The sequence below is a fragment of the Aulonocara sp. 'chitande type north' Nkhata Bay genome, linkage group LG6, assembly GCF_057382095.1.
Source record: "Aulonocara sp. 'chitande type north' Nkhata Bay isolate Kocher_YH1m ecotype deep benthic linkage group LG6, A_spYH_male_GT1.1, whole genome shotgun sequence".
In the NCBI taxonomy this organism is placed as follows: Eukaryota; Metazoa; Chordata; class Actinopteri; order Cichliformes; family Cichlidae; genus Aulonocara; species Aulonocara sp. 'chitande type north' Nkhata Bay.
The window spans coordinates 11914051-11926422 of NC_141349.1; the positions used below are offsets into that span (position 1 = coordinate 11914051).

The window sequence follows — 12372 nt, forward strand, 5'->3', positions numbered from 1 at the left end:
TTCTCCCATCACTCGCAAACAAGACCCCGAGATACTTGAACTCAGAAACGTTGGACATAATTGGACAATATTACTCAGCTGAAACAAGGCTGTCCATAAGACTTGGCTTTGATGACACTATAAGGGTAAAAAAGATGGTTTGTCAGAGTGGAAATAATTGAGGCTGAGGCATTCCTATCCAAAGTAATTACAGTGAATCATTTCATGCTCTGTATTCCATACACAACACCAGAGGTTACAAGTAGACAATTTTACATAATCCAGACCTTTATGTCTTTAAGAAATGCTTAAATGTGACTAAATGGACAGTTTCACCTGGCTTCAAAGATAAATATAGCTTGGCTCTGTCATCATAGCTATGAAAATGTGTGCAGTGTTTACTAGTGATATTGTTGAAGTTGAATAAAGGTAAGTGTTGGCACAGAAGCTCATGGAACTTCATGATGAATCTTTTGCATTTAAAAGACTCACCATTCTTTGAAAGTCTGTCTGAATGCTTTAACTGCAGAGGACTTCTACCCATGCAAGAAGAAAGAGTTAGCTGTGATTAAACCAAAACACCCACATCAAACATGCGCCTTGTTTGAGCCGTCTGCTACAGATTGATGTGACTGCAGTGCGACCTTTATAGATCTGGTAGAGTGAAAGGTCAGTTTCTACAGATTCCTCACACTGAGGAGCAGCAGTGCATTAGCGGTGTCAGGTAGGTGTATGTTGTCAGACCATTTGCATGCGGAAGATCAGATAACGAATAAAATATAAGCAGTCTCATATCATAATTTGACACAATAAGTAATCTACTTCATTTCCTATCCCATACTGGTGTTTCTCTTTTTTATTCTGGAAGATTGCAAGGCTGTTATCTTCTTGGATCACTACATGCAACATTGTCACCCTAGAAGAGCTCTCATCAGAGAGTCTCAATGTCAGGATGGAACTGATCTTGCTTTATGCTGCAGCACATGACTCAATCTAATAGTACATTTTAAGAGGATGTAGTTAGTGTAACTTCCCCCCCTCACCTTTTGTATCAACTGACATCTTGTTAATTTTTACACAAAGTGCCTCCTGTTAAGCTTATCAACTTCCTGACTACTAAAGCACTTTCTTGTAATGTGCATGACTGGAAATTGTATACTCCATTTATTAAAATCATGTAAGTCTGAGCTCATTGCATGCAATCAGATTAAGTTTTTTTTAAGAAGTGCCGTTAGCAGGAAGTGAACCTGTCAGAATAATGGAACATTTGAGTTCTCAGAAAAACATTTTGACCTTTATTAAACCTTGCAAACAGGTGACCGTAGAAGCACCAACATAATGTGCTTTCCCCTGTGCACGGAAATGGAAGAAAAACAGTAGTGTGCAGCGGTTTGGGCTAAAAAAAAAAGGAGAACAACACTTTTTCTTCTTTTTTTTTTCTTTTTTTTAAAGAAATGATACTGGCACCACAAATATTTATCAGTAAATGATTTTTAAAATGTTCCACTGCATTTTAAACTGCAGCAACTCATGGTATACTTGCCACGAACTGCCACAAGTGTTGACTTCTGCATGACACTTGGAACGTAGTTTGTTAGACAGTTATTCTATGGATTGTGGCTGAAGATAATATTTAGGGTTTTAGCTGCAGGTTCAGGTTTAAGTTTTCTATCATGCTACAAAGCAGAATACATGTTATGTTATGAATGTGAATCTAAACATGTAAAGAATCTACGTCAGCGCTGTGCAGTATAAACTTAATATGTTTGCGTTAATCACAATGAAAAGAAATGTTCGCTTGAATATCAATGAGATAAAATGCTTTTAAAAAAAGTCTTTACAGATAATACTGCAGTAAACGCACAAGGTGAAAGTTTTAGGTCAGGCTCTGGGTGTTTGTGGGTCAGCTTGCACTTGGCTGCAAAACCACAAGAACCACGAATCCACACAAACACATTTTTTTTTCATCCTGTTTTTCACAGAGTTTAAATGTCATTGCGGTCCACATGCAAAAGCAGCTGCAGCTAATACATTTATAAGTATTAGCTGTAGCATGCCCTTTGTGTGCATTGCTGTGCACGGTTAAAAATCCAACAGGCTGGGGGAAATGGCAGGCTGTAGTCAACAAACTAATAAATGATGATGAAGTTTAAAACTGAAACATTAACGCAGAAGCTGCCAGTTTTTACTTGACTGCATGTTTAAATGTGTCATCAGGTACTAAATTTAACCTTATCTGTCAGTTGAAAGAAATGATAGGAAGTAAGAAACACGTGTTGACATGCTTCAGATGCTCAGAAGTGAAGAATAATTAATCAGAAGTTCACATTTTAGTCTGGAGAGCAGTGCCGATTCAAAGTAAGATCCTCTACAGTGTTAATTGCTTGAATTGAAAAGCAACGAATTCAACCTTTTTTTTTTCCTTTTATCTGTTTGGGTTTGTGTAGCTGACACAATTATTATTATTATTGTTTTATTAAGAGAACTGTTTGATATTTAAACTGTATTTTATTAAATAGTTGTGCTGAATTCCAGTGGAGATTGAATGGAAACTGCTGACATTTTTGCACAAATGTGGGTGGGATGAAAAAGGCAGACTGTTGTATGTTCCAAAAAGGAAGCTGATGAAAGGTTTTGCATGTCTTGAGTGTGCGTGGCTGAGTGTAAAATGAGAATTTGACCAGAGTATTTCTTTTCATTACCTGTTTTAATGGCTGTATGAGTGTGGCCTTTCAGAAAAAACAGCTGGTCTTGTTTTACCCTGAAAAAGGAAATATCAATGACATTGTATTTGGTGTTGATTTTGATGCATAAGCCTGATTTACACTGGAACTTTGTTGTCTCAAATCATCATTGTTCATTTATCCTGTTACTGCAAGAGAACAAATGTCACATTTGTACAGATGTGGAACCGCAGAGGAGTGGGGCAGGATCTGAAACACTTCTATTTCTGTTTTTCCATCGACTGCTTATGTTACAACTTATTCTTGATGTGTTTGTAGGCAGCAGTTTTTTTTCTATGTGTATCTCTGTCACATTGTTGCATCTTGTCAACCAGATGATTTAATAAACACTTTAAATTTATTTATTTTTTATCTGGGCAGGATGAGAAAAATTGGGAAGCAGTGAGCCAAAGTCTGGAGCGACTACAATGCTTCAAATCTTCCAGTCACTGAGCTTTGGAAACAAACCATCCCAGTGGCCTCAAAGGACTTAACAAATGGAGAGAAATAAGAAAAGACTTTCCCTGTTTATTCTGCTGCCTCTGCTGCTGCTCTGCACAAGTGATGAGTGTCCCAGGCTTCCAGAGAGTTAGTCTTTATTCCTCTTTATTCATGTTTAACTGATTTTAAGATCTGTTGTTTGACATATTTACTCATTTTCATTTAATCTCTCCTGTTTTAATTCTCACAGATCTCACTTGCTACACTGACTACAATAGAAACATCACATGTTTGTGGAACAGCAAATACGTGTCTGATGACACTGCATGCACCATACATGCTCAGTATAAAGCTCGCTACATGTAAGGACCTCAATCACAAAAAGAAAACCTAGATGCATAATACTTACAATACACGAGTCACAAATGTCATCAGTAACATCATCTACAGCAAAATCAAATGAATATTCTTCTTCTCAGCTCTTACAGCACTTCCTGTCACCTAAAGTCTGTTGACATGTCCAGACCAGACCTAAAGGAGTGCTCCCTCATCTTTGAAATGGAATACACTGTGAGTGTGTAAACAACTAGCATTGTTGGTGGATACCCTGTTTATTAAAAATATGTTTAAAATCTGTAGAAGAGAGAAAAAAAGAATCATCTGCTTTTTAAGGTATAGACAGCTGTGAAGAATCCTGTGATGAGCATATGGCCAGCAGGACATTTAAAGCACACTGCTTTCCATTTAATATTAGAGTATCTATGTATGAATTTCAGGAAGTACAACTCCAGGATCAGGCTTCTTTTTTATTTTTACTTTTTTGCACATGAAGTGAAATTAAAGCTAATTATGGCCTCTGTGCAGACACAGACTACTGTGTGAAAATGCTAATTTCTCAAAACGTAGAAGCTAAACTGAGAGAGCATTCTGGACCCCTTTTTTTCTAATATGTGCGGGTATACCTGCACATATGAAATAATAATATGTCAAAAATGAAGAAGAAGCATAACTGGTCCCACCCTTGTGAATTTCACTCTGTGACACCAAGGAAAACCTCAAGCCTCAAGCATATATACATCACTTCTAGATTTACATCGAAACTATTATCTGTAGATTTGAATCAAAACATTTTAAATTTACCAATCGATTTAGATCTTCACTAGTTTTGGATCATTTTATTAATTTTTCAAAACAATTTATTTCAGTTTCAGTCTTTCCATGTGTTGTCCATGAATCTGAGCTGTGCTCATATGAAGCAGAGTCTAATCACTTCCTACATGCCGTCCTGTCACAGTGAGTGTAATCTATACTACCTCATTGTTACTTACAATATGACCTATTTACGGAGCCCATAGAACATATTTGTCTGATTCGTGTGTGTGTGTGTGTGTGTTCATGTGCACACTCTTACAGTAAAGGTGAATCCTCCTTCGAAGCCAGAAGTCAACGTCACCTCTGTTTCCTGGTTGTCCGAAGACCCCGAACATGAAATGATCAGATCATACGAAAGTGAAGTGCAGTGGAAGCAGCAGGATCAGTCATGGAGTGTAAGTTTAGATTTTGTATCACAATGTGAATGAGTTTGGGTATGAAGTCGAGATCCTGAAAGTGCACGTTTAAATAGTGTGTACACATGATCCTTGCCCTGTGTTTGTGTGAATTCATAGCAAGAGTAAATAAAGTGATATAAAAATCTTTCTGTCTGTCAGGATCCCCCCTTTCAGAAAAAAGGTGACATTCAGTGCGAGAATGAGTGCAGGGCAGAGCTGGACCCAGACAAACTGATACAAGGCGAGAAGTACGAGGTACGAGTTCGTGTGCGGTCTGTTAAACCTCGACCCAAGGGAGCCTGGAGTGACTGGAGCCCCACTGCATCATGGGAGTCACCAGTAGGAAAAAGAAAACCACCATCAGGTACTTTTTTTGCCAAATGGCTCCAAAGACAAATAGTTTAGTTTAAGAAACTCTGCAGAGTTCTCTTTTACATTCAGTCCTGCCTTCTCTCATTTTTCTAAGCTAACGTGATCGGCTCTGTCTTCTGTTTCAGTACAACAAGGACACACATTTTATAAGAGCAACTAAAGCCCACAGAAATTCTGTATTTGTTTTACCTGATGAAGTCAGTACAGTCAGTACCATTGTTATTCTCTGTTTATGTAAATGACGTGCAGCTCCAAGATAGGAAAGTGAAAATGTGAAAATATGCTGATGATATGGCTATTGTTGGTCTTCTATAGGAACTCGAGCCCTAATGGTTTTGCTCAGGGATGCAGGTTGAAAGAAGGGTGTAAATTTCATTATTTCCTTATTAAAAATGAAAAAGCTTGTCTTGAATTACCCAATCCCCATGACCGGCTTCACTTTCTGATCAGTCTGTGAGAGTCATTAATATCTTTAAGTATCTGGAAACACATTTTAAGGACAAGATTTATTTTTTTTTATGCTCATTCCATTTACAGGAAAGCTAATTGGAGAATATTTTGTTATTTTGTAACATGATTGTTAGAACTACCAGAACAATTACTGGTCGATAGCAGCCTTGATTGGAATCTAGTATCTTCAAGCTGTCTTAAGGAAAGCCTGGTCTATTGTTACTGACCCCAAACACCCTCTTCACTCTGATTTTGAATTAATGCTGTCAGGATGACGTTACAAGATGCCTCTAGCTAGCAAAAAAGTCTATAAGAGATCCTTTGTGTCAAAAGCATTTAATATTTTAAAAAAATCCATCATATACTGTGAAGTATTTCTATAGGTATATTGGAGTGTTATTTATGCTTAGGTTTGAATGTGGTCTGATTCCTACCAATATTTTTATTATGATTTTATTGCCTGGTTGATTTTTGACTTGGTGAACCAAAGACAATTTTCCATTAGTGTGGACGATAAAGTTATTCTATTCTGTTTTTTGGTTTTTTTGTATTTTTCAGATGTTCCTACACTTGTTGTGTGCATAATTACAGCAGGTGTTGTAGTGTTAATGGCAGTCATTCTCTGCACAACTAAAAAACACTGGTAAGCAAACTTTTCCAAAAATATCTCAATGTGCAGTATATTATGATTAGTTATTCTGGTATGATGTATTAAAAACAAAAAGATTCTTTTTGACAGCTTCGGTTTTGATTGTAATTTTGTTGCCTCAGGGTTTATGTAGTAAAGACAATGAAAGGTCAGCCCGTACCAGACCCAGGAAAATCCTCCCTGCAGAATGTACATTTTAAGGTAAGCATACAGGCTGTAGATGCGTCCTCTTTACTCTCTACTGTTAAATCATGTAATCAGGTTACAGTTTACAGTTTAAAATGAAAAACAATTGAAGCTGCCATTTCAGGGCAGTAAAAAATAACATTTGTGTACTATCATGGTGAACATGTTTGCAGTAAATGTACATGACTAGCAGCTATCGTTAGCATTTATTTTGAGCTGTGTGTCAGCCACATATGACTGTAAGTCGATGTGGCAGGCCGTGGCTTGCGGTGCCGTGCAGGGACGGCAGACGCACCTGCATGGCATCTGCAATCATGCCCCGCCTACTTAAATACTGTAGTGGGTCCTGCGTGTGCACAGCAACCATCAAGTATTAATAAAGAATGATTAAAATGCCACTGGGTCAGCCGTGGTCGTTTACAGTCGAATACTGAATCTTCTTTAGTTTTCAGTTCAATACTTTGTCATAACCATCTACAAATAAAAATGAGATAACTGCAGCTCATAAACAGACACAGCATGCAACATAAAAAGAGAATTACTGAAAGTTGTGCTGCAGACAGTCTAACCAGACAAACAAAATTGATCACTGATCCATTCGTCTTTTTAATCCTGGTCTTGAAGTGCAGACTGAATATCTAGTATATTTCAAATCTTTCTAATCTCTTCTTCTGTTCTGTGACTTTCTCTCCTCCAGAGTGGGTTCTCCAGTGAATACTTTCACTCCTTCTTGAAACCAGTGGAAATTATCACTGTAGAATTAATCTCACCTGTGGATGCTGCTGTGGCCTACAAGCCAGATGAGAAGATGGTGTTGAACAAAGGCAGCTATGACTCCACCAGCTCCAGCTTCACTAACCCAAGTTACTCTGAGCTTTGTAGCCCTCCTCCTATTTCCTCACTCACTGCTGGGAATCTGAAGCCCTGTGCGGTTGACACGCCTTATGGTCCTGTTGGTACTCAGGGTGAAGGAAAAAGCGCAGAACAGGAAAGTGATGAAGCGAGAGAGAAAGAAAAGGAGACGTTAATGTTGCTGCTCAAAGGCAGCAGTAACAGTGAGCCAGTACAGGTGATTTCAGACTACGAGAAAACTGAGAGGCTCGACAATGATCGATTTAGGCTCCAGAGTCTAGATTCAGGCATGTGCAGTTGTGAAGAGGTCAGTGAAGAGAGCATGGAGGCAGATAGCATCAATATGACTGATAGCCATGATGAAGAACCTGAGGGTGAGGAAGAGAAGGAGGGAGGGAATAAACAAAAGGCAGATTTTCAGAGGTTGTTTGGAAGCAGCGGAGGTGTGTTTGGCAAGTCTATCCAGGTTTGTTCTGATTATGAGCGAGTGGAGAAACAGCAGGCTGACAGCCCGGAGCTTCCCAGCTTGGATTCAGGTGTTAGCAGTGGGGGAGAGGAGCAGCTGAGTCAGGATGAGGGCATGGAGGATGCTGATAAGTCCACTGAATCTACACGCTTCCTGTTTCCGCCTCATCCTTCCAGTGCTTTACCATGCTCCCTGCTCTCTTTTCCACAACTGCCTCTGAACTTGCCTGGGCCACGACTGAGTCCAGCGTTGCAGCTCCAGCCAGGTCACATGACACAGGGGTTTGCTCTGATGTCAACAGGCAGGTCGGTGGAGCCCTCTGGTGATGGATATATGCCAGTGAAACAGGAGGACGGCTGAGAACAGACAGCAGGCTCAACTAGCAGGACAACATAGCATGTAGCACTTGGAGGAGTCATCACAGTCAGTCAGTTCTCAGGAAAATGTGACATCACATAATTCTTTCTCTTCTGCTCAGTTTTCAGCAACTTTGACAGTTTCATGAATGTATTTTACTTTTGTTTTTTATATATTTATATCAATATTTATGCCTGCTCAGAAGCTCATACTGTCACCCCAGAATAAAATAATGTGACTCTTTCTACAATGTAAAGGCTGCCCTCTCTGCCATCACACTAGCTGACCTGACTGACTCTAAACTGCGTAAATCTGTGTAAACTGTGGTAAACTGTGGTAAACTGTGGTAAACTTCCCTACATGGACTAAAGTTTTTGGCCACATACATATTGAGCGATTTAAATCCATACCATGAAGCTTCCAGTGCACATTTTTTATCCTGATGTCAGTGGCAGAGGAGGTTTGGAGCTGTACAGAGCAGAGATGGGCAGTAACGCGTAATCCGATTACTTTTTTCAAGTAATGAGTAAAGTAAGGGATTACTGTTGCAAAAACGGTAATTTGATTACCGTTACTTTCCCGTAGGAACACTGCGTTACTGCGTTACTAAAACCGTGATTTTTTTGCGAGAATGTCTCATGACAGTAAGGTAAGCAAGTGCGACGTTCGTGACAGCAGCTGTGTGCAGATCAACAATGGATAATATATCGAGTGCAGAAGAGAGTATGAGCATGCAGCGTTTAAAGCGTGGAAGTACTGACCTTACTTTAAGTTTGATTCCATAAAAAGTGACAAAAACCTGCCCCAGGGCAAACCTCCGCCTACGCCACTCTTGCTTTACAGGTGAAAATAGAGCAAAAGGGCCGCTGAGTCTTTGATTTTATTTATTTTCTGCTGTGTTTCACTTGCATCTATTTGAAAGACTGAGTGTAAACACAAAAAAAATATATTTTATGTGCGGGAATGTGCAGAAAATAGGTTTAAATATTAAACAAATTTCTTCCAGTCAGAGAATGTTGCATATAATTAAATTTTTGCTTGATGCATAAAGTTAAAAGATTAAAACTAATAAAACAAGTTTTAAAAAGGGACCTTTCCATTTGATTACATTTTGTATGATGGATTATGTAGAAAAAGTAGAATTGGGCTGAAAGATCTATCGCTTTATCACCTATTCAGGTTGTAAATCGTGTTTTTAAAAAGTAACTAAGTAACTAAGTAATTAATTACTTTTGAAAATAAGTAATCAGTAAAGTAACGGGATTACTTTTGGGGGGAAGTAATCAGTAATTAGTTACTGATTACTTTTTTCAAGTAACTTGACCAACACTGGTGCAGAGCCTTGGTGGCTTTTATCTCAGCTTATGTTGTCTGACATAGTATTACGGTACCACACTGTGAGAGCAGTGAACTGTTCAGACCCATTCTTTCACAAATACTTGCAAAGGCAGACTGCATGGATGCTTAATTTTATACACCTGTAGTCATGGAACTGAAACACCTGAATTCATTGAGTCAGAGGTGTGGCCCAATACTTTTGGCCATATAGCAGCGTATTTAACAATGTTGGATTGCTTGTTTGTAACAGACGAACTTGGTAACTTTATTGCAGGAAACATATCCGGTCGTTAAGTGATGACGTGACGAATTCTACTTCTGGGCCTAAAGTAGTCTGCGTTTAATATGGCTTTTGTGTTGTTAACTTGTTTAATGTTTTGTATTTTCTTCTATTTAATCTCAAAAAGCTCCTAAAACAGTCAGTGATCACTGTTGACCTCCCTCGGCTTTTATTACCGCTAATCATTTATTTAAGCTCAGTTTTTAAAACCTTAGGATGTAACTACAGCCCAGCCCATGCAGCAGTATATGAATGACTAACCTCATATTGTGGATGGATTATCTCAGTTGTTCTCCTGGCTGAAGTTTGGTCCTTTTACAGCATCCTGCCATGCGATTACATTTGTTCCTGACCACCGAGAACACTCACGTTAACTTTTATCGAGTGGGAAAAAAGTTAGCTTGTATATATTATGCTAACATAGCTGTGTCACTAGCGGTCATGTAGCACAGCATTATATACCAGCTAGCCAAACTTCAGTAACCCTACAAACGTCACTGCTGTTTAGTTTTCTGTCTTCATTTATGTTGGAAGTGATAACAGAACTGTACGTTTTAATTTGTTTCCAAAGCCCCGCAGTCAGGACATGCTATATTGTATCTAGATAGAAGCTAGTGAGCTAACTTCCTGCTAACTTCTAACTCCGTTAAATATCATAAATTAGATTTTATTTATTCTTGTGTGGCAGCTATTTACTGACTTTAAGAAGTTATTTGAAATTATGTCATTTCATGAATAACAGTTATTTTCCATGAAAACTAAAAATGGTTAAAATCTCAATAAAAATTAACGAGAAATACATGCAATTTTGCAGTTTTTTGGCTCAACATGTCATTTTGAGGTTAGGGGTGCCATTGGGTCATGGTTAGGTTTTTGGGTAAGGGTTAGGGTTAGGCATTGATTTCTGATGGTTGGTTAAGGGGTAATATGTCAATTCAGTGTCCTCACTAAGATGTGAAAACGAACGTGTGTGTGTCTGTGTGAAGTTTTGATGTGAATCTGAAAAACACAATTTTGAAAACACTGGAAAGACCTGGGCCCTGTGCTTCGTACGTCGCTTACTACATCCAAGATCAAATGAAAAATCCAAGACCAAATCATCGCGCTAACTCTGAGCTCGCTAATCCGGTTCCCCGAACACACCTGTTGTTGACGATTAGTATAGCTGGATGAAGTAATGTGAGATCACTGGGTGGCCCAACAGGGGCTACGCATCGATAGTAGAAACATTGATCGGCAACCCTTTGATTGGTCGGCGAAAATGTCGAAGGAGCGCGCTCGGTATTTTTCGGCAGCAGAGCAAGAACTCTTGAGTGAGGGATTTCAGGAGTTTCAGAGTTTAATTAAAACGCAAGGGAACACTGCAAAGGCTGCAAAAGCAAGGAGCGAGGGCTGGCAGGAAGTTGCTGACAAATTAAACTCGTAAGTAATTTAATAATAACAATAATAATGGAGTGGATTTATATAGCGCTTTTCAAGGCACCCAAAGCGCTTTACAATGCCACTATTCATTCACTCTCACAATCACACACTGGTGAAGGCACCTACGGTTGTAGCCACAGCTGCCCTGGGGCAGACTGACAGAAGCCAGGCTGCCATATTGCGCCATCGGCCCCTCTGGCCAACACCAGTAGGCGGTAGGGTAGATTTATCATATCACACCATATTATCCAATATTATATTACATTATATTATATTATAATATGTTATATTATATCCCCTTTCACATTAGAGCCACAACAGGACCCACTAGAACATGGGAACAAGTAAAAGTGAAATATAAGAATATTCTACAGAATGGTAATATTTATCACTTATATTGCTTGTCGTCTCTTGGAAAGAGACCCTGGAATACTCTGTTTGTTTGTTCATAACAGCAACCAAGAAAAGGGCAGAGCAAAAAAAAAGACAGGTGGTGGTCCTGCACCCCCTCGTCAACAAGTTGGTTAAGTGAATAATACCCTCACGGGAAAATCGATATCTCTCTATGAGCACACTGTCGCGCTGAGCTAAAGGATCCTGTCTGTCCCGCAATATACGCTGAATTCTGAAAACTCTCCTTATCAATCTTGGACCTTCCGCAATGGGTTGCTCGCGTAAACGGACAGGATATGACTGCGACAGGCTTCCCAAATCCACCTTCGCTTTTATAGCCGTGGTCTCTCATCTTGATTACACGAAGTAATTTACAATTACTACTCTGAAATATGAATTACATCTGTAATAATCACATACATGTAATAGAATGTTAATAGTACATTTCCCTTTTTTAGGGAATGACCTGTATGTATCTGTGTGAAATCAATAAAAGGATCAAGTGCTGCATTATCTTTAGTTACATTGATGTTATTTATTTATGGTGAAACAGTGGTGGAATATCGCTGTTGCTTTCGTATGAATGACGCGGACATACCTGCGTGGCCGCGATCTAATCCTGTTTACATAAAGTGAACCTGCTCCCGAGCAGGTTTACGCTTACGGCTCTGTTGCTATGACAGCAAGTCCCGGATGGGCTTCGGGGAACCGAACGATCCAGGATCACGCGAAATGGTCAACAATCTCATCCAGCTAACTCACTTAGCGCGGTACGAAGAACAGGCCCCTGAAGACGCTTTTTCCTTTTCTTTCTATGCAAACAAAAATTCCCACTGAGGCTTTTCAGTGTGAAATTTTGTTTGTATAGAAAATACCTGTGCCATTTGTCTCTGTTGCCATCTACTGGTGAACAT

At 39.2% G+C, this 12372-nt stretch overlaps 1 protein-coding gene across 1 annotated transcript; it reads left to right on the forward strand.

Annotated features, from left to right (window-relative positions):
* The first annotated feature begins 3151 nt into the window (after positions 1–3151).
* On the forward strand, positions 3152–11999 carry LOC147327328 (uncharacterized). The gene is made up of 9 exons (XM_086294950.1): positions 3152–3290; positions 3394–3505; positions 3623–3713; positions 4349–4436; positions 4557–4690; positions 4853–5057; positions 6074–6158; positions 6287–6365; positions 7048–11999. The coding sequence occupies exons 1-9, from the start codon at positions 3200–3202 to the stop codon at positions 8026–8028; spliced, it is 1866 nt and encodes a 621-aa protein (XP_086151076.1). The 5' UTR covers positions 3152–3199; the 3' UTR covers positions 8029–11999.
* The last annotated feature ends 373 nt before the right edge of the window (positions 12000–12372 follow it).

Coding starts and splice junctions, on each gene's coding strand:
- LOC147327328 (XM_086294950.1), top strand. CDS start 3,200: ATGGAGAGAAATAAGAAAAGACTTTCCCTGTTTATTCTGCTGCCTCTG. Junction 4,691..4,852: donor AGCAGGATCAGTCATGGAGT/GTAAGTTTAGAT, acceptor TCTGTCTGTCAG/GATCCCCCCTTTCAGAAAAA. Junction 6,366..7,047: donor TGCAGAATGTACATTTTAAG/GTAAGCATACAG, acceptor TCTCTCCTCCAG/AGTGGGTTCTCCAGTGAATA.